The sequence below is a fragment of the Microcaecilia unicolor genome, chromosome 4 (genome assembly GCF_901765095.1).
Source record: "Microcaecilia unicolor chromosome 4, aMicUni1.1, whole genome shotgun sequence".
Taxonomy (NCBI): domain Eukaryota; kingdom Metazoa; phylum Chordata; class Amphibia; order Gymnophiona; family Siphonopidae; genus Microcaecilia; species Microcaecilia unicolor.
Window position 1 is genome coordinate 360981444 of NC_044034.1, and position 22345 is coordinate 361003788.

A 22345-nucleotide genomic window follows, 5' to 3' on the forward strand; every position below is an offset into this window, starting at 1 on the left:
CTTGTACACGAAAGTAAACATAGTAGATGACGGCAGAAAAAGACCTGCACGGTCCATCCAGTCTGCCCAAGAAGATAAATTCATATGTACTACTTTTTTATTTGTACTGTCCTCTTCAGGGCACAGACTGTATAAGTCTGGCCAGCCCTATCCCCGCCTCCCAACCACCAGCCCCGCCTCCCACCACCAGCTCTGGCACAGACTGTATAAGTCTGCCCAGCACTATCCCCGCCTCCCAACCACCAGCCCCGGCACAGACCCTATAAGTCTGGCCAGCCCTATCCCCGCCTCCCAACCACCAACCCCGCCTCCCACCACCAGCTCTGGCACAGACTATATAAATCTGCCCAGCACTAGCCCCGCCTCCCAACCACCAACCCCGCCTCCCACCACCAGCTCTGGCACAGACTATATAAATCTGCCCAGCACTAGCCCCGCCTCCCAACCACCAGCCCCGGCACAGACCCTATAAGTCTGCCCAACACTATCCCCGCCTCCCAACTGCCAGTCCCGCCTTCCACCACCAGCTCTGGCACAGACCGTATAAGTCTGCCCAGCACTATCCCCGCCACCCAACCACCAGCCCCGGCACAGACCCTATAAGTCTGGCCAGCCCTATCCCCGCCTCCCAACCACCAACCCCGCCTCCCACCACCAGCTCTGGCACAGACTATATAAATCTGCCCAGCACTAGCCCCGCCTCCCAACCACCAGCCCCGGCACAGACCCTATAAGTCTGCCCAACACTATCCCCGCCTCCCAACTGCCAGTCCCGCCTTCCACCACCAGCTCTGGCACAGACCGTATAAGTCTGCCCAGCACTATCCCCGCCTCCCTACCACCAGTCCCGCCTCCCACCACCGGCTCTGGCACAGACCATATAAGTCTGCCCAGCACTAGCCCCGCCGCCCAACCACCAGCCCCGGCACAGACCGTATAAGTCTGCCCAGCACTAGCCCCGCCTCCCAACCACCAGCCCCGGCACAGACCGTATAAGTCTGCCCAGCACTAGTCCCGCCTCCCAACCACCAGCCCCAGAATGGGGGTCGTGGGGAGGGAAGGTGTTCTTTATTCTTTATCACTTATATCACTTTAGCTGGCGCACAGAACGAAGCAGTTTACACACTAATGAAAAACAAAACAAAAAAAAAACAACAGAGAGGAAAAGGAACTCCAATATTATATAGGACAGATGGAGAAAGAAACAATCATATATACCAAACAAATCAAGGAGGAAACAATGGGGATAGATCAGAAGGAGAAGAAAATGTAAAAAAAGGAAAGGAATGGAAGATGTGAACTGTCACCCCCCCCCCCCCCCCAAAAAAAAAAAAAAAAAAGCACCCCATATAGATAGACAATGACTGCAGACTCCGCACTGATGGGGGCTCAGGATGGGGTATAGAAAGGGAAATGGGACTTGATATACTGCCTTTCTGTGTTTTTTTGCAACTACATTCAAAGCAGTTTACATGGTATATGCAGGTACTTATTTGGACTTGGGGCAGTGGAGGGTTAAGTGACTTGTCCAGAGTCATAAGGAGCTGCAGTGGGAATTAAACCCAGTTCCCCAGGATCAAAGTCAACTAGGCTACTCCTCCACTAGCAACATTCCATGTACAATCTCAAATAGTAGCAAGTAGAATCTCAAATAGTAGCAACATTCCATCTAGAATCTCAAATAGGGAAAGGGAAATGGGACTTGATATATACTGCCTTTCTATGGTTTTTTGAACTGCATTCAAAGTGGTTTACATATTATATACAGGCTGTATCTGGGGCAACGGAGGACTAAGTGACTTGCCCAGAGTTTGTAGAAATATGCTAGCCCTTGCTCTCAGTCCAATACAGGCCAATGACCCAGGCTAAGAGCTAGGCCTCTTGAAATCCAATAATCATCTCTGATACAAAATATATTTCACTGCAGCTCAAGCTGAAATGAGTTCCCAGAGAGCTAGGCTTTTAAAAATCAGAGATCACCTTTGACACAATTACATTTCACTGTGGCAAGTGCTGAAATGAGGTAATTGAGAGCTGGCAAAGGAGGGGGGCATTTGCTCTTGTCCACAATCCTGAGACTGGAACCTACAAGATGTCATGAGCAAGATTGTTGTGGTTATGTAGAGATAGTACTGGGTCAGCTGCACCCCGGGTGAGAACATCCAAAGGAGGGGGCTAGGGGAAGGTTTGGGGAACATGTGAAGTCATCTCACAAGATGTGCTCTGAGCATATCTTGTTTATACTTAGTGCTTGATAACATGTGAAGTCATTTTGATCAAACTGATAAGGGCCAAGAGCCCTGGTGATAAAGCTAGGGTCCATTGGAAGCAATGGAGTCAAAATGGAATATAAGGACTAGTCTGAGGGGTATTAAATCAGAAGGAAGGCAACAAGAGAAGGCGGGTGACAGACGTGTCGTCAACTGCTGCTCAACCATATGAATACCTGATTTGCTTGTACTGCTATTGGTGAGATTTGTAATAAACTATTTTCTTATATCCCAGCGAGTCCCCCAGGATCAAAGTCCACTGCACTAACCATAACCGCTAGGCTACTCTACTACTACTACTTAACATTTCTAGAGCACTACTAGGGTTACGCAGCGCTGTACAATTTAACAAAGAGAGACAGTCCCTGCTCAAAGAGCTTACAATCTAATTTACAATCTAATAATACTCCTAGTAGCCTCTTCTTCCTATCCTGATCCTTCATCCCAGGCCCCCCCATGATGGTAACTATTGCCCCCCCCCCCCTTCCCTGAAATATAGCCTCCTCCAGCAACTCTCCTTCTCATTGGCCAGTATGTGTCTGAGGCAGGATCAACTTGCTGTCCTCTGCTTTGAAGGACAAAATGGCTGCAGAGCTCGCTCTCCTCGGCTGCCTTGGATGGGTCGGTGGGATTCTGCTTTTTGACTTCTCAAAGGAGCATCACTACGTGATCTTATTCTTCTTCCCTGCACTCCACCCTTCCACGTTGTTTCATTGTGCCCTACCCTACCCCTCTCTGATCTTCTCACTCACACATCATAGTCCATCCACTCGTTCAATCTCTGCAACACCTTCAATCACCTCCCCAATCCCATTACTCGCTCTTTCCTCCTGTACCTAGTTTTCCCTCTTCCATTGTTTTTACCAGAGGCGGCAGGGCCTGAGAAGCCTGTTAACCCACTGTGTCCACTTCCTGGCCCCAATGCTACTTCTTGTACTGAAGTTCTCCCTTGTCGTTTGTGCGTTCTCCCTCATAGCCTCCTCTGCCATGCAGGGGAATTTGCGCATAATTCAAGGCCATGTGACTGTTCCCACCTCCAGGGTAAATTGATCCCAACACGTCAGCTCTGTGGCAGTTCTACTTCATTTCCATTATTTATCATAGTATGCTCTGCTTCCTTGGACTCTAGGAAAAATAAAAGGTGTTAGAATGCCATTCTGATTGTTTCTGCTAGAAATAAAGTAGCAGGCTCAAAATGATGCCAATTCAACCTCTTTGTAACTTGTGAGCTAAAATGCCAATCAACTTACACTTGGTGCCTTTAAAACTAATGCTTTTGCTCACAAGTTTCAAATTGGCATTAATTCATCCCTTGAGTGGAGGAGTAGCCTAGTGGTTAGTGCAGTGGACTTTGATCCTGGGGAACTGAGTTTGATTCCCACTGCAGCTCCTTGTGACTCTGGGCAAGTCACTTAACCCTCCATTGCCCCTGGTACAAATAGTACCTGAATATATGTAAACTGCTTTGAATGTAGTTGCAAAAACCTCAGAAAGGTGGTATATCAAGTCCCTTTTCCCTTTCCCCCTTTCCCTTATGACATCACAATATCAGAAGTGAGTCAAGTATCGGGCAATCAAGCCATTGTGACATCACTGATGAGGTTGGCTCTTACTGGTGGAATGAGTTGAGTGGAGGAGTAGCAGCCTAGTGGTTAGTGCAGCAGACTCTGATTCTGGGGAACAGGGTTTGATTCCCACTGCAGCTCCTTGTGACTCTGGGCAAGTCACTTAACCCTCCGTTGCTCCTGGTACAAAATAAGTGCCTGAATATATGTAAACCGCTTTGAATGTAGTTGCAAAAACCTCAGAAAGGGGGTATATCAAGTCCCATTTCCCTTTCCCCCTTTTTTGCGCCTGTTTATTGCTCTGTAATGTCTGCTTCAGAATTGCTCCCTCACCTTGCAGAACCAGAGCCAGCTCAACCATCACACAAGAGTGGGGGCAGCAAGGGCGGACTGAGCATTGTAACAATGGGGCAGTGCCCAAGGGACCACAGCCTGTGGGGTAGCCAGGAATTTTCAACAAGAGATGCGTTTCTAGCCTAGCCTTCAAAGCTCTTGCAGTCCCTTCCCTGCCCACAAAGCTCTTGCAATTCCATCTAGCCCCCCTCTACCTTAAAATCACCTCCAGTCTTCGCCTGGGTAGTGGCACTCATAGGCTGCCTGCGGCCTGCACTGGTGTGTACTCTCTGAACCATCCCACCCTTCAGAAAACTGGGACGGTTGAGAGAGCACCAGTGCAGGGTACAAGCAGCCTATGAGTGGCGCTGCCCGGGTGAAGACTGAAGGTGATTTTAAAGCGTGGGAGGACAGACGAAATTGCGAGAGTTTTGCGGGACCAGGAAGGGAGAGATGCTGGACAGTGCACCTTGAATGTCTACACCACAGCAGTAGGGGGCCCTCCCTCCCCTAGCTTCCATCTAATTTAATCACTTTTGATAGGATCATAAGGCCCCTAACCACCTTATTATCCGAGGGCCCAGAGCACACTGCAGGGTCGTAGCTAGGTGGGGCCACGGGGGCATAGGCCCCCACAGATTTAGAGCTCCCCCCCCCCCCCCCCACTTTCACCTCCTCCCGCCACCGACCTTCCCCCACCACATTCAACCCCCACCAGCCGAAGTCCTCTTCAGCACCAGTCTCCGGCGCGTTGCTGATCTGGATTCTGTTTCTGTGAGTCCTGGCGTCCTGAACGTGTAGGACGTCAGGACTCACAGAAACAGAATCCAGATCAGCGAACGCACCAGACTTGGAGACCAGTGCTGAAGGGGACTTCAGCTGGCGGGGGTTGGGGACCTCCGCCAGCAAAGGTACCTGGTGGGGGAGGATTGGCAGCGGGAGGGGGGGGTCAAAAGTGGCGGGAGGCGGCAGCGCCAGGTGGGGGGCTAGAATGTGCCACCTTACCTCGGGCTCTAGACTTCCCCCCCCCCTCCCACCAAAGTCTGGCTACGCCCCTGGCACATTGTCTGCCCCTGCTTGGCAGTAGCTTCTGTGAGCACCAACTTAAAGCAAAATACAGTACGTCCTGACAATCCCACAAACTCAAATAACAGGAGACATTTTTACTAGTAGGGAGGATGGGCAGTTTTCAAATAACCCATTTACCCAGATTATTCCGGGAGGGTAAGTATTGGGGTGATTGTGATTGGAGGAATGGCACTATAGGGGGTAATAGGGAAGCCCAAGGTTGATGGTTTGCCTAGGGTGCATAAGATGCTTGCACCGGCCCTGTTCAGGAGGAGTGGAGCAGTAGGAGAAAGAGGGTTGGGTTAGGGAGCAGTGTGTGGCTCACTGCCTTCTGTCCTCTTCACTGCGGGAAACAGGATGCTGGGCCTGATGGACCTTTGGTCTGTCCCAGTATGGCAATACTTACGTACTTATGTAAGGTATGCTGAAAAATGGCCTGCGGTAGTGTAGACGCGAGTTTTAGGCTCTCACAAAATCATTTTTAGCACACCTGTAAAAAAGACCTTTTTTTTTTTTACATTTATTGCCAAAAATAGTCATGCGTCAAAATGAAAATTGCTGCGCGTCCATTTTGGGTGTGAGACCTTACTGCCAGCCATTGACCTAGCAGTAAAGTCTCACATGGTAACCAGGCGATAATGGCCTACGCGCATCAAATGCCATTTGACGCGTGTAGCTGACGCGCGCCAGAAAATGAAAAAATATATATTTTTCAGAAGCACGTAGCAGAGACATGCCAAAAATGAAATTCCTGCAAGGGCCACACAGGAGCCAGGTGGTAACTCTGAATTGGTGCACATTGGGGGGGGGGGGGGGGGGGGGCATATGTAGGCATTTACGCGGCTTAGTAAAAGGGGCCCCTCAGTTCTTTCACAGTCCTAAAATTGGGAATAGTGGTCTGCGCCAGTTTATACTGCAGGGAAGTAGAACATAATCCTTGTTTTAAAACAGATCAAAATATCACATCCATAATAGAATGAAAACAAAAACAGTGTGATGTGGACAATATATTTGAATTAACATTAAAGTAAAAAAAAATTTTTTAAAAACCTCAGATGAGCGTGTAATCAAAACATTTACCGTGTCTCTCTTTTAGTGAATGGGCAGGCTATAAATAAAATAATAAATTCAGAAGCCAGGAATCAATAAAACGAAACACTTGCGCAATCAAGATTCCTGACATATATAAGGTGTTGAAAAAGCTGATCAGATTCCATTTGTAAATGAGCTGAAAGAATTGAAGACCTGGAACGGAGAATGTGGTTTAGAAACGGCAGTTCTCATGGTCACCTTGATTGCTGCAGCCAGTGAAAGCTATTCAGAAAAATATCAACTGGGTAGTAAATACTGAGAAACCTCTATCTATCTGTTGGCTGACTGATGATGATCCCTGCACTATAATACATAACGGTAATTAAAAAAAGGAAACCTCAAAGGTCCAGGATGCAAATATACAGCACATTTACTATCCCTTTTCTCTCAAAGTGTTTCATTTAAGTTGGGGAGATTTTTTTTTTCCATTTCTTCCTTTTTTCCAGAGGGAAACCTGTGATAGTCTCCATTAAGGATAGTAAATATCCTGTATATTTTGCATCCTTGAGCTTTGAGGTGTCCTTTTTTTTAAATTGCTGTTGTGTATTGTGGTGCTTTGCTGTTGTGTATTGTGGTGCAGGGGTCATTAGTAGTCAGCCTCAGGGGCTTAGCCAGACTTCAGCGGGAGGGGGGTCCAGAGCCCGAGGTGAGGGGGCACATTTTAGCCCCCCCCCCCCACCGCCGCCAGCACCACCACCACCACCAACAACAACTTTGACCCCCCCCCCCGCCCACTGTTGCCTACCTTTGCTGGCGGGGGGGACCCCAACCCCCACCAGCCGAAGTCGTCTTCCTTCATTTTGTTTTTGAGTCTGCAGGGCTTCGTTCTGTTTCTGTGAGTCTGACGTCCTGCATGTTGTACGTGCAAGACGTCATACTCAGAAACAAAACGAAGGAAGAAGACTTCGGCTGGCAGGGGTTGGAGTCCTCCGCCAGCAAAGGTTGCAGACAGCGACGGCAGGGTGGCAGTGGGAGAGGGGGTTTGAGAGGGTCGTCAGCAGGGGGGTCCAGGGCCAAATCTATGGGGACCAAGGCCCCCGTGGCCCCATAGTAGCTACGCCCCTGGTCAGCCTTAAGTAAACATTGTATATATATTTTTTTTGATTGGTGTAGCCAATGAAAGCTATAATTTTATTTCTCTGCATGCTGTATCAGGGAAGTAGCCAGACTTCAGCGGGAGGGGGGTCCAGAGCCCGCGGTGAGGGGGCACATTTTAGCCTCCCCCTGCCATTGCCGACCCCGCCACCACCACCAACTTTGACCCCCCCTCCCGCCACCATCCCGCAGTCGCCTACCTTTGCTGGCAGGGGACCCCAACCCCCGCCAGCTGAGGTCCTCTTCTTCCCGCTCAAGGCTTCCTTCTGTTTCTGACGTCTGACGTCCTGGCTTTTGCGAGAAGAAGAGGACATCGGCTGGCGGGAGTTTGGGTCCCCCGCCAGCAAAGGCAGGCGACGGCAGGTTGGCGGCGGGTCGAGAGGGTCGTCGGCTGGGGGGGTCCAGGGCCAAATCTACGGGGGCCCTGGCCCCACATAGCTACGCCAATGTGCTGTGCGTGTGGCTGCTTTTATTTGGCACATGTGTACATCTGTCATCTGACCAGTATAACTTCTGTACCTTAAATCTGTTTCATTCAAAGATTGAAATGTTTACTGTGCCCTGTTTTCCTAATTGTATTTCAGGATGGACTGCATTTATCTACACGCTGTTTGGCAATGTTCACGTTGGTAAGTTTCCTAATGTTTATTTCATGGGGGAGAGAACAGAATTGCAGTGTCTTGTTTCATTGTCTTCAGCGCTTTATAACAGTTTCCATTCTGTGTAAAAAAAAAAAAAAAAAAAAAAAAATGGAAAATCCATTAGAGTAGGAATTTTTTCAACATCAGTGGAACACCTACTCTTTCAATGCGAAAACTGTTATTTCAGAAAGTAAATTTATTAAGAATAAAGTCAAAAGTCTCAATTGCACAAGACTTCATAATCCCTCTGTACCAGCCATGAGTTGTTTTAGAATGTGTCGGACATTTTGCCCATTCCTCTTGGCAGACTATCTCAAACTCGCATACAATGAGTTTATCTTGTCAGGCAGACTGGATGGACCATACAGCTCTTTATCTGCCGTCATCTACTGTGTTACTATGATAGATGGAGGTCCTTTGTGGTCTACAGCAATTTTTCCGAAGTCCGGTCCTGGAGCACACCTTGCCAGTCTGGTTTTCAGGATATCCACAATAAATATGCGTGAAACAGATTTGCATATAATAGAGGCAGTGTATGCAAATCAAAGTTCATGAATATTCATTGTAGATATCCTGAAAACCTGACTGGCAGGGGGTGCTCCAGGACAGAGTTTGGGAAACACAAGTGCCGTGGTTCCTCAGTACCTTTCCGCTCTCATCTCTCCCTACATTCCTCCCCGTGAACTCCGTTCGCTGGGTAAATGTCTCCTGTCGTCCCCCTTCTCCCCCACTGCTAACTCCCGGCTCCGTTCCTTCTATCTCGCTGCTCCCTATGCCTGAAATAGACTCCCTGAGCCAGTACGTCAGGCTCAGTCTCTGGCTGTCTTCAAGTCTAGGCTTAAAGCCCACCTCTTTGCTACTGCTTTCGACTCCTAACCATGACACTCAACACCCTCACTTATCACCCCTACCACTGCAATTTCCCCACCCCTAGCTGTCTGTTCGTCTGTCCAATTTAGATTGTAAGCTCTGTTGAGCAGGGACTGTATTTTCATGTTAATTTGTACAGCGCTGCGTAAGTCTAGTAGCGCTATAGAAATGTTTAATAGTAGTAGTATGAGCCAAGTATAGGACAGTCAAGCCATTGTGACATCACTGATGAGGTTGGCTCTTAGGCATTGGTGGACTGAGGCATTATGACATCACAATGTCAGCTCTGGTTAAATCACCGCAGCTCCTCAGTACCTTTCCGCTCTCATCTCTCCCTACACTCCTCCCCGTGAACTCCGTTCGCTGGGTAAATGTCTCCTGTCATCCCCCTTCTCCCCCACTGCTAACTCCCGGCTCCGTTCCTTCTATCTCGCTGCTCCCTATGCCTGGAATAGACTCCCTGAGCCAGTACGTCAGGCTCAGTCTCTGGCTGTCTTCAAGTCCAGGCTTAAAGCCCACCTCTTTGCTACTGCTTTCGACTCCTAACCATGACTCTCTTACTCAACACCCTCACTTATCACCCCTACCACTGCAATTTCCCCACCCCTAGCTGTCTGTTCGTCTGTCCAATTTAGATTGTAAGCTCTGTTGAGCAGGGACTGTCTTTTTCATGTTAATTTGTACAGCGCTGCGTAAGTCTAGTAGCGCTATAGAAATGTTTAATAGTAGTAGTAGTAGTAGTCAACAGTGTTCAAGTCCTGCCACAGATTTGTTTTATTGGATTCAGATCTGAACTTTGCTACCAATTCATTGTTGCTTTTGCTTTGTGCTTAGGATCAGTGTCCTTCTGAAAAGTACATCATCTCAGTCTGGAAGAGGTTTTCCTTCAGGATAAGAATAGAAGATGAGCTGAGTTAGACCAAAGTCTGTTGAGTCCAGCATCCTGTCACCAAGTTCGGCCTGTGTGGGTCACAAGTAGCCAACAGATCAGAATTCTCATAGTTTATCTGATGGCTTTTCCAAAGTTACCTGGCTAATTTTTGTCTAAACCTCTTTTGAATCCCAGTATTCCCTTGACTATATCCTCTGGCAGTATATTGTACAACATAATCAAATGCAGTTTGAAAAATATATTTTCTGTGATTTGTTTTCGTTTGGTTTCAATCTGCTGGCTAGTTTCATGCAGTGTACTTGGCATTTTGAAAGGTTAAGCAAACTTGCTCATGATTTTATAAACTAAACTTCTCTCGTATCCCCTCTGTACAATACAGTACAAATTAAACTTATATTCTACAAGTTTACCAGTTATGGTCTTATTCGGATTACGAAAAGAGTAACTAGACATTTCTAGGATGTTACAACCATAAGATAAGACAAAATTAACTCCAGAAAAATATTTCTTGTTTTAAGCTTGTTTTGAAATATCAAATCATCATTTTGAGATCTAAATGATAAAGGGGATGGGACGACTTCCCTATCAGGAAAGGCTAAAGCGTCTGGGGCTCTTCAGCTTGGAGAAAAGACAGCTGAGGGAGAGATATGATAAGAGGTCTATAAAATGAGTGGCGTGGAAAGGGTAGACGTGAAGCATCTGTTTACGCTTTCCAAAAATACTAGGACTAGGGGGCAAGTGATGAAGCTACAAAGTAGTAAATTTAAAACGAATCGGAGAAAATATTTCTTCACTCAACGTGTAATTAAACTCTTGAATTTGTTGCCAGAGAATGTGGTAAAGGCGGTTAGCTTAGCGGAGTTTTAAAAAGGTTTGGACGGCTTTCTAAAGGACACGTCCATAGATCATCATTATTAAAGGATGCTGGGCTTGATGGACCTTTGGTCTGTCTCAGTATGGCATTCCAGGATAGAGCTGCTGGGTACATAAAATTGAGAGAGTACTCATTTGCATCAGGGAAGTGTAACAAATTCTCTCCCTGTTGCAATTGTTTTGACTGGGATGCAGGGGTGTAGCTAGGTGGGGGCATGGGCCCCCGCCAACCCTCCCCTGTCACATTTGACCCCCTCCCACCGCCGCCGCCGTGCAGGATGTCAGGACTCACAGAAACAGAATCCAGATCAGCGAATGCACCGGACTTGGAGACCGGCACTGAAGGGGACTTCGGCTGTGGCAGGGGAGGGTTGGCGGGAGTGGGGGTCGAAAGGGATGGGGAGGGTCAGCGGCACTGGGAGGGGGCTAAAATGTGCCCCCTCACCTCAAGCTCTGAACCCCCCTCCCGCCGAAGTCTGTCTATGCCCCTGCTGGGATGGAAAAGATACTAATTGGTTAAGAAGAAGGAAGAGCCTGACATTGACTTATCTTAAATAAACTACTTAATTTAAATATAGCCCTGCAAAGGGAACCAATGTAACTTGGATAGCAAATGGGTAGCTTTCTCAAATTTACCTATCAGTTGTCTATCAGTCCAGGCGATTCTCGGGCTTTTTCTTACTTGAAAAAATGATAGCATTAGTTTTTGTCTCTGGCAAAATATCTTTTCAAAGTCTCTCCTGCCCTGCCTTTGCTAATCCTTATGTTCATCCCTGTTTTTCTTAAGGCCTGCTCTCCATTTTCTGAAAGATGCTCTTTTGACTTTCACTGTCGTTGCCATCTCACCGTTAAACTACACCGGCGGTCTTTTTTTTTTTTCGTTTTTGACTTAATGCATGAAATAAGATGTGTATTCTTCCAAAATGTCATTTTTGAAATGTTTAGTGGAGGAGTAGCCTAGTGGTTAGTGCAGCGGACTTTGATCCTAAGGAACTGGGTTCGACTCCTACTGCAGCTCCTTGTGACTCTAGGCAAGTCACTTAACCCTCCATTGCCCCTGGTACAAAATAAGTACCTGAATATATGTAAACCGCTTTGAATGTAGTTGCAAAAACCTCAGAAAGACGGTATATCAAGTCCCATTTCCCTTTCCCCCTTTCCTTTATGACATCACAATATCAGAAGTGAGCCAAGTATCGGGCAATCAAGCCATTGTGACATCACTGATGAGGTTGGCTCAGGCATTGGTGGAATGAGGCATTATGACATCACAGTATCAGCTCCAGTGGAGGAGTTGCCTAGTGGTTAGTGCAGTGGACTTTGATCCTGAGGAACTGAGTTTGATTCCCACTGCAGCTCCTTGTGACTCTGGGCAAGTCACTTAACCCTCCATTGCCCCTGGTACAAAATAAGTACCTGAATATATGTAAACCACTTTGAATGTAGTTGCAAAATACCACAAAAAGGCGGTATATCAGGTTCCATTTCCCTTTCCCTTAACAACCTCTCCTATTGCGAGGAGTTTTTCCCTCTAAGTTCTTTATTTTAGAATTAAGAAAACTACTAAGAGTTTACTTTTACTGTACCAAATCGGGTCTGCTCATTGTGTTTTTACTCTCGAGTCATTGCGAGTTCAGCTGTGCTAAGTATCATTACCAGCTCGCATAAGAGGCTTTTTGTTTAGAAGTTACTGCACTTACCACGTTTCAAGGCTGTGCCTCTTTCAGAAATCTAAGAACTCCTGAGGAAGTCTTATATGCTGAAACATGGCCCGTGTTGGGTCCATCTTTTTCACAGAGAAGGTGGTGGATACGTGGAATGCTGTCCCGCGGGAGGTGGTGGAGATGAAAATGGTAATGGAATTCAAACGTGCATGGGATAAACACAAAGGAATCCTGTTTAGAAGGAATGGATCCACGGAATCTTAGCGGAGATTGGGTGGCAAAGCTTGTGATTGGGTGGCGAAGCTGGTAATTTGGAAGCGAAACTGGTGCTGGGCAGACTTCTGCGGTCTACACCCTGATCGTGACTGAATAGACAGGGATGGGCTTGAGTGTAAATTTTAACGGGCTTCGACGTTAGCTTCAGAGCTTTTAGTACAAGAAGAGTGCTGGGCAGACTTCTACGGTCTGTGCCCTGAGAAGGGCAAGGACAAATATATATATACTTGTTTGATTTGTCCTTGCCATTCTCAGGGCACAGACCGTAGAAGTCTGCCCAGCACTCTTCTTGTATATAGTATCACACAGCAAGTAAAATGAGTTTGTCTTGTTGGGCAGACTGGATGGACCGTTCAGGTCTTGTATCTGTTGATACTGTTGATGTCCTCACTTCCTTTTGGACCAGTCACAAGAGCAATATTTGTCTTTCGAAAGAATTTTGGTAACCCCTGAGGCAGGCGGTTGTACCTGCCAAAACACAGCCCTTGTCGGGTCAAGTGTGTTTAGTGCATTCAATAAAGTCTCCTAAGCAACATTCCCCGCGTTGGCTGGACCTTGTGTCAACCTCTACTTCACTTTGGTGTGACTTGTTTTCTCCTTAGAGGCTTCTTCCCTGTTTGCTTTGTCATGTCGGGTTAAATGACTTGCACAAGGTCGCAAGCAGGTCTCAATGAAGCATTTACCCATCCAGAACTGAAGTACTTACTACTACTATTAAACATTTCTATAGCGCTACTAGATTTACGCAGCGCTGTACAAATTAACATGAAAAAGACAGTCCCTGCTCAACAGAGCTTACAATCTAAATTGGACAGACGGCTAGGGGTGGGGAAATTGCAGTGGTAGGGGTGATAAGTGAGGGTGTTGAGTAAGAGAGTCATGGTTAGGAGTCGAAAGCAGTAGCAAAGAGGTGGGCTTTAAGCCTAGACTTGAAGACAGCCAGAGACTGAGCCTGACGTACTGGCTCAGGGAGTCTATTCCAGGCATAGGGAGCAGTGAGACAGAAGGAACGGAGCCGGGAGCTAGCAGTGGGGGAGAAGGGGGACGAACGGAATTCACGGGGAGGAGTGTAGGGAGAGATGAGAGCGGAAAGTACTTGAAATCAATCCTGTTTGAGACGGTCAACCTCAACACACAGCATCATTTATCCAGCTCTTTTACCTAGGTAGAAAAGCCAAGTGGATGCCTGTTCACCTGTTTCCTAAAGAGAAAGGAAGCTGCGAGTATCAACCCCCACAGAGCAGTTCTTGTACAGTGTACACACACGGTTTATAAAGCAAGCACGTAAATTGGGGGCAGAATTTGGATGGAATCGCAAACACTGTATACCAAAGTTGCATGCAAATATTCAAATTCTTGGTACCCTATGTTTTTGTGCTGGTAACTTAAAGAGGCATTTTGGACCTTATTCTATAAAGGTTATTCCCTTAAATATATGCTCCAAAATAGATTGGGCCCGTAATTTATTTAAAGAGTGTAACGTTTATAGAATAAGGCCTTTTGTGAGCATCTAATGGCACATGAAAACAAGTGTTTGTAAAATTACCCCCATGATGCGTAGCTTTGAAAGGCGCACTGGCTGTCTGCATCTGTTACTTTTATTTTTTCAAAGGTCCTGCTAATGCACAACAGAAGATTGAACCCCATCACACAGCAATATTAGAAGATGGAGACACTGCGCACTTTGAAAATAAGGCAAGTATAACTTTTTTTTTTTTTTTTTGCTTTTTGTCTAACTTCTATTTATTATCTTTAAAGTGGGGTAATTGAAAGTGAAATTTCTTCCTCTCCTAATGGAAAAAGAAGCCAGCAGACCAATATAACATCAGAAAGATTTTATTGAAGATGCCGCATGTAAACAAATTGCCCGACACAGGCCGTGTTTCGCCCACCAAGGGCTGCGTCAGGGGCTAATTTGAAACCTTCTGAAAGGAGCAACTCTAAAAACGGAAAACTTGTGGTGTATAATAGATTGGAAAAAACCAGCGCATACAGCAGATGCCTAAAATGATGTGACTCTTAACACAACGCAAGCAGATGCACTGCTGACAAACCTGGTTTTTCCAGATCGTTTGCCTTGTTTTTTTGGGTTCCTCTCCTAATGTACAGAAGCATGATTTTCAGCATCAGAAGTATTAAGAATACAAGGTGCCTCCATAGGTACTCATTGCTGTAAGCTAAGGTTTTTGAATGGGAGGGACTGTGAAATATGATGCTGTCAATACACTTATCCACTAGAAACACAATTTAACTTGTGTGCTTTTCTAAGCTTGGCATTTGATACAGGGGCGTAGCCAGACCTCGGCAGGAGGGGGGTCCAGAGCCCAAGGTGGGGGTCCCCAACCCCCGCCAGCCTTTATCTTCAGCGCCAGTCCCCAGCCCCCATTCGCTGATCTGTGCTGTGAGTCCTGACTGATGACATCCCGAATGCAGGGCTCACAGCACAGATCAGCAAATGCGCCGGAGAAGAGCGCAGAAGAAGACTTAAGGCTGGCGGGGATGGGGGTCGAAAGTGGAGGGGGCCAGGGTTAAATCTATGAGGGCCCCATGCCCCCTTGGCCCCACCTAGCTACGCCCCTGATTTGATATGTATTTGCAGGACTTAAAATGTTAACTTTTTTTTTTTGTATTTCATGAAATCAGGCCGGTAAATACTAGAATGAGCCCTGGATTTTAAGGGCTCCTGTTAAAATGTTTTGTCTGGAATGTTAAGAAGCAGGTCTCGTAAAAATATAAGAAATGACGAAGACCATATGGCTTATCCTGTCTGCCCTTCCATGCCATTTACTATATCTCCTATCCTTGCTTCCCTTAGAAATCCTCTGTGTTTGTGCCTTTTTTTTTTTAAATTTAAATAGCCCTTGTTTCCAGCGCATCCAGAACTTATCTTGAAGTGTTTCTTAGATACCCGTGAGTCTATCCCATCCTATGCCCTCATATTCCAGAGCTTCCTTTCAATTGAAAAAGGCCTGCCCACCCCTATGGAGATATCTACTATAATAAAACTCACCCTCAACGTTCTGAGGACACTGACGTCAGTGAAGCCAAGCCCTGACTTCCTTCAAAAAGGTTCTAAGGTTCGTGGTGGTGAAGCCACCAAAATCGCTCCGGGCCCCGCCCTCGAGGGCGGAGCAATGGCAGAACAACGAAGAGGTTGGCAGGGAGGGAGGCAGGGAGGTGGGGTGGGAAATCACTCCGGGCCCCGCCCTCGCGTCAAACGTCATGACGTTGGGGGCGGAGCTATGGCAGAACAACGAAGGGGTTGGCCAGGGAGGGGGGGGGGTGTTTGCGACGAAAACCTTGCTAGCGCCCGTTTCATTTGCTCTGAAACGGGCCTCTTTTTTTACTAGTTTTACATATTTTGTAAGTTGGATTTGGCTCTTTTTCAGGAGTAGCCGAAGGTGATTTATGATTAAATCTTTTTATTGACGGAAAGATCAATACAAACAAGCATAAAACTTCAAAAAGAACACAATGCAGGTGCATAAAAAAAAAAAATCATCCAACCTTCCTACAGTCGTCATTTAACCCCTCCCCCCCCCCCCCCGGTCCCTATTTCCTCTAACTTATAATTCCGCAATTTTTATTGATGATATTACAGGAATGCCATGAATACTATTACCACCATAGATACCAGGAAATGACCAAAAGAAAAGAAAATATTGTCATTCAACTTTTAGCAATTCTCTCCCCCCCCTCTCACACACACCCCAACCCCCTTCCCTCTCTCACCAAGTAGGTAGAGGTAAATAATAATAATAATTTTTTTTTTTTAAACCTTTCCTTCCTTCCTTCCTTCCTTCCTCCACCCCCTCTCTCTCCCGAGGAGAGCACCGAGGTCCCAGGTCCTCCAAATCCAGCCATCACAAGCAGTTTAAAATAAAGCTTCGTGCCTTGGGAGATTAAAGAAAAAATATTATGCTTCCCAAATTGCCAGGAAGTTAGCTGAAGGTGATTTATATTCAAGAAAACAGCAGGGTAATCGATCTGCAAACTCCAAGATGGACACCAAACGAAGCAGATACGTATGTGGAAAACAATATTTAATTGATATGGATCAATAAAAAATTAACAAGCCCGACACAGGCCGTGTTTCGCCCCACTGGGCTGCATCAGGGGCTACAAAACAAACAATCATATAACAATTAGAACAAATATAAAAGCAAGTAAACATAATAAAAATAGATATAAAATAATAATTACATTTCATTACCATAATCTTATACTCGGCTGATAGTAATAGAACACCATGGTGATACAGTTAAATAAAAAATAAATAAATTGAAATATCAAAATATTGTATAGAACTTAATTGTACAAATTGAATAAAAAATATGAATAAAAATAATATAATGTAAATCACTAACATAACATTCATAGACAAACAATATATATATATATATATATGGGAAATGGGAAGGCGGTAGAACGAGAGGACATGAAATGAGATTGAAGGGGGGCAGACTCAAAAAAGATGTCAGGAAGTATTTTTTCACGGAGAGGGTGGTGGATGCTTGGAATGCCCTCCCACGGGAGGTGGTGGAGATGAAAACGGTAACGGAGTTCAAACATGCGTGGGATATGCATAAGGGAATCCTGTGCAGAAGGAATGGATCCTCAGAAGCTTAGCTGAAATTGGGTGGCGGAGCAGGTGGGGAGAAGAGGGGTTGGTGGTTGGGAGGCTAGGATAGGGGAGGGCAGACTTATACGGTCTGTACCAGAGCCGATGATGGGAGGCGGGACTGGTGGTTGGGAGGCGGAAAATACTGCTGGGCAGACTTATACGGTCTGTGCCCTGAAAAGGACAGGTACAGAATAATGTAAGCCACGTTGAGCCTGCAAAAAGGTGGGATACAAATGTAATAGATAAATATTAATGTTGATCTCCATGTGTTTTATGGCAAAGACTACCAATCATTTTAATAGCTTCCTCCGGACCAGCTCCATCCTGTTTATCTTTTTGAAGTTGTGGTCTCCAGAATTCTATCTGTTTTGCGCTTAAACCAGCGTCCCAGCTGTTTGGCAATTTAAAGGGCTTTCCTGGCTGTTAACGTGGCTAGTGTTCTTTTAACATTCATGTGTTTTTCATTTTGTGGTACAAGACATTCCTGTTGTAAATATTCTTTGCTGTTTAATGTATTCTGCTCCTTAATTTAGGATCCTGAACTGGCCCATTTTGTCCTGATTGCTGGTGAACCCATCAAGGAACCTGTTGTACAACATGGTAAGTGTGGGAGACTTCTAATGCCTTTCTTCCCCTACTCTAGGACAGTGTTTCCCCCAATTCCAGCCCTGGAGTACCCCTTGCCAATCGGGTTTTCAGGATATCCACAATGAATATGCATGAACTTGATTTTTGCATACACTTGTGTCCATTATATGCAAATCTTTTTCATGCATATTCATTGTGGATATCCTGAAAACCTGACTAGCCAGGGGGTACTCCAGGACCGGACTTCGAAAACACTGCTCTGGGATGCCTCTTGTATTTGCATTCCATGAATTTCTTCGATAGCGACCAACGGAGGGACAAGATCATATTTAGTAGAAAATAAAATCGAGACCAGAGCTTTTTATTTATTTATTTGTGGTACATTTATACCCCTCATTTTCCCACTAGAGTGAGCACAATGTGGCTTACAATGTTACAAAAGGTTACAATGCAAGGAGGGTAAGGACACGACAGGTCAGAAAGGCGGGAAAGAACAGTAGGATTACACAAGGATGCATGACTAGATTGAAGTATCAACGGGTATAGTCTACCAAAACCCTCATCCACACCCTTGTCACCTCTCGTTTAGACTACTGCAATCTGCTTCTTGCTGGCCTCCCACTTAGTCACCTCTCCCCTCTCCAGTCGGTTCAAAACTCTGCTGCCCGTCTCGTCTTCGGCCAGGGTCGCTTTACTCATACTACCCCTCTCCTCAAGACCCTTCACTGGCTCCCTATCCGTTTTCGCATCCTGTTCAAACTTCTTCTACTAACCTATAAATGTACTCACTCTGCTGCTCCCCAGTATCTCTCCACACTCGTCCTTCCCTACACCCCTTCCCGTGCACTCCATGGATAAATCCTTCTTATCTGTTCCCTTCTCCACTACTGCCAACTCCGGACTTCGCGCCTTCTGTCTCGCTGCACCCTACGCCTGGAATAAACTTCCTGAGCCCCTACGTCTTGCCCCATCCTTGGCCACCTTTAAATCTAGACTGAAAGCCCACCTCTTTAACATTGCTTTTGACTCGTAACCACTCGCCTCCACCTACCCTCCTCTCCTCCTTCCTGTACACATTAATTGATTTGATTTGCTTATTTTATTTATTTTTTTTGTCTATTAGATTGTAAGCTCTTTGAGCAGGGACTGTCTTTCTTCTATGTTTATGCAGCGCTGCGTATGCCTTGTAGCGCTATAGAAATGCTAAATAGTAGTAGTAGTAGTAGTAGGTGGGGATTAAGCGTTAGTTGGTAGGATAAGCTTTCGCGAATAAAGATGTTTTTAAGGATTTCTTGAATAGTTGGTGGTCGTCAATCTCCTTTAGATGCCTTGGTAGAACGTTCCAGGAATTTGGGCTGATGTAGGAGACTTGCAGCTTGGATAGTGCAGATTAAGGTAGGATCGAGCAGTTACCGAGGAATTCCTGTATGGTAGATCTATTAATTGTAGCATGTAAGCAGGGGCTTCCCCATATATTATTTCGTGAGTCAATGAGCAGATTTTGAAGGTGATACAGTCTATAATGGGGAGCCAGTGTAGGTTAAAACGAAGAGGCTGTGCATGGTCAAAATGTTAATGTTTAATGTTAAAGGTTGTTTTTGCCTCCAACACGATTATAATTCTCTGTAAACACATTTTTGGAGAACCTCAGCAACTTCCTTTTCTCTGCTCTGCCTTTTATTTATTTATTTATTTATTGCATTTGTATCCCACTTTTTCCCACCTTTTTGCGGGTTCAGTGTGGCTTACAATATGAGATGAATGATGGAAATACAATTTGTTACAGATTGGTTATGGATTACATTGTGCAGAGTTATGCGAAACAATTGAAGTGTTGTTAGGAATGTAAGAATGGAGCACAAACATTGGAAGGAAACAATGGGAGCTTAGAGGGCGATAAAAAGGCATAAAGACATATGATATATATCTTTCTGTGATTGAAGGTATGAATGATGTGATATTATGGGAATGAGAGTTCCGAGGTGAATGTGTGATGCATTCGTGAACAGTAGGTGTGGACTTTGTGTTTTGGTTCTTTCCGTAAATCTTTTCGAAAAGATGGGTCTTCAATGATCTGCGGAAGGAAGCTTGCTCGTTGATTGTTCTTAAGTAGCTCATTCTGAAACTGCCTCCCCTAGGGGCCCTTTTACTGAGACGTGTAAGCGCCTGTGCGCATACAACGCGCATCAGATGAGAACTACCGCATGCCCTGGGCGGTAATTCTAATTTCTACGCGTGTCCAAAAAGCGTGGCAGTAATCAGCAGTGTACGCGCGCAGATGATTACTGCCCAGTTAACATGCAAGACCTTACCGCTAAGTTACGTGGGTGGCGGTAAGGTCTCGGGCCCAAAATGGATGCGCGCTGATGTTTATTTTGCTTCACTTCCATTTTCTGCAAAAAAAAAAAAAAAAGGGGGGCAAATGTTTGCAGGCACTCTGAAAAATGGACCTGCACGCATCCAATATATGCATCTTAACACCGGGCCATTTTTCAGTACATCTTAGTAAAAGGACCCCTTAATTAGGGCTACTGTGCCATGAGCTTTCATTCAGGGCTATTTGGGGATTATCTTATTTTCATTCACCTCCTCCTGTTCCCTCTGTAATTGAGCCCTTCTCAACAATAGCCCTTGTAGGAGGCCATAAACTACAGCTCTCTTCAGAACATGTGTGCATCCTGAATCTCACCAGTAGATATCACTGCTTTGAGATAACTGTGATATCTACCCTTTTAAAGGCTGTGAAAACTACCTCCTAACATCTTCAGGGTTGGCCGACCCAACGAACAGAACCTAGGACAAAGAACTGCGGTATTTGTCTTTTAAAGGCTGTGAAAACTACCTCCTAACATCTTCAGGGTTGGCCGACCCAACGAACAGAACCTAGGACAAAGAACTGCGGTATTTGTCTTTTAAAGGCTGTGAAAACTACCTCCTAACATCTTCAGGGTTGGCCGACCCAACGAACAGAACCTAGGACAAAGAACTGCGGTATTTGTCTTTTAAAGGCTGTGAAAACTACCTCCTAACATCTTCAGGGTTGGCCGACCCAACGAACAGAACCTAGGACAAAGAACTGCGGTATTTGTCTTTTAAAGGCTGTGAAAACTACCTCCTAACATCTTCAGGGTTGGCCGACCCAACGCACAGAACCTAGGACAAAGAACTGCGGTATTTGTCTTTTAAAGGCTGTGAAAACTACCTCCTAACATCTTCAGGGTTGGCCGACCCAACGCACAGAACCTAGGACAAAGAACTGCGGTATTTGTCTTTTAAAGGCTGTGAAAACTACCTCCTAACATCTTCAGGGTTGGCCGACCCAACGAACAGAACCTAGGACAAAGAACTGCGGTAGTTGTCTTTTAAAGGCTGTGAAAACTACCTCCTAACATCTTCAGGGTTGGCCGACCCAACGAACAGAACCTAGGACAAAGAACTGCGGTATTTGTCTTTTAAAGGCTGTGAAAACTACCTCCTAACATCTTCAGGGTTGGCCGACCCAACGCACAGAACCTAGGACAAAGAACTGCGGTATTTGTCTTTTAAAGGCTGTGAAAACTACCTCCTAACATCTTCAGGGTTGGCCGACCCAACGAACAGAACCTAGGACAAAGAACTGCGGTATTTGTCTTTTAAAGGCTGTGAAAACTACCTCCTAACATCTTCAGGGTTGGCCGACCCAACGAACAGAACCTAGGACAAAGAACTGCGGTATTTGTCTTTTAAAGGCTGTGAAAACTACCTCCTAACATCTTCAGGGTTGGCCGACCCAACGAACAGAACCTAGGACAAAGAACTGCGGTATTTGTCTTTTAAAGGCTGTGAAAACTACCTCCTAACATCTTCAGGGTTGGCCGACCCAACGAACAGAACCTAGGACAAAGAACTGCAGTATTTGTCTTTTAAAGGCTGTGAAAACTACCTCCTAACATCTTCAGGGTTGGCCGACCCAACGAACAGAACCTAGGACAAAGAACTGCAGTATTTGTCTTTTAAAGGCTGTGAAAACTACCTCCTAACATCTTCAGGGTTGGCCGACCCAACGCACAGAACCTAGGACAAAGAACTGCGATATCTGTCTTTTAAAGGCTGTGAAAACTACTTCCTAACATCTTCAGGGTTGGCCGACCCAACGCACAGAACCTAGGACAAAGAACTGCGATATCTGTCTTTTAAAGGCTGTGAAAACTACTTCCTAACATCTTCAGGGTTGGCCGACCCAACGCACAGAACCTAGGACAAAGAACTGCGATATCTGTCTTTTAAAGGCTGTGAAAACTACTTCCTAACATCTTCAGGGTTGGCCGACCCAACGCACAGAACCTAGGACAAAGAACTGCGATATCTGTCTTTTAAAGGCTGTGAAAACTACCTCCTAACATCTTCAGGGTTGGCCGACCCAACGAACAGAACCTAGGACAAAGAACTGCGATATCTGTCTTTTAAAGGCTGTGAAAACTACCTCCTAACATCTTCAGGGTTGGCCGACCCAAC

At 45.8% G+C, this 22345-nt stretch overlaps 1 protein-coding gene across 5 annotated transcripts in view; it reads left to right on the forward strand.

Annotated features, from left to right (window-relative positions):
• Window positions 1-22345, forward strand: part of PIR (pirin) — a 92832-nt gene that overhangs the window by 62546 nt on the left and 7941 nt on the right. For all 5 annotated transcript variants that reach the window (XM_030202321.1, XM_030202319.1, XM_030202320.1 and 2 more), the window contains 3 exons: window positions 8008-8052; window positions 14252-14334; window positions 17797-17863. In XM_030202321.1, the coding sequence (XP_030058181.1) occupies window positions 8008-8052; window positions 14252-14334; window positions 17797-17863 (195 nt within the window). The remainder of the gene's footprint in view (window positions 1-8007; window positions 8053-14251; window positions 14335-17796; window positions 17864-22345) is intronic.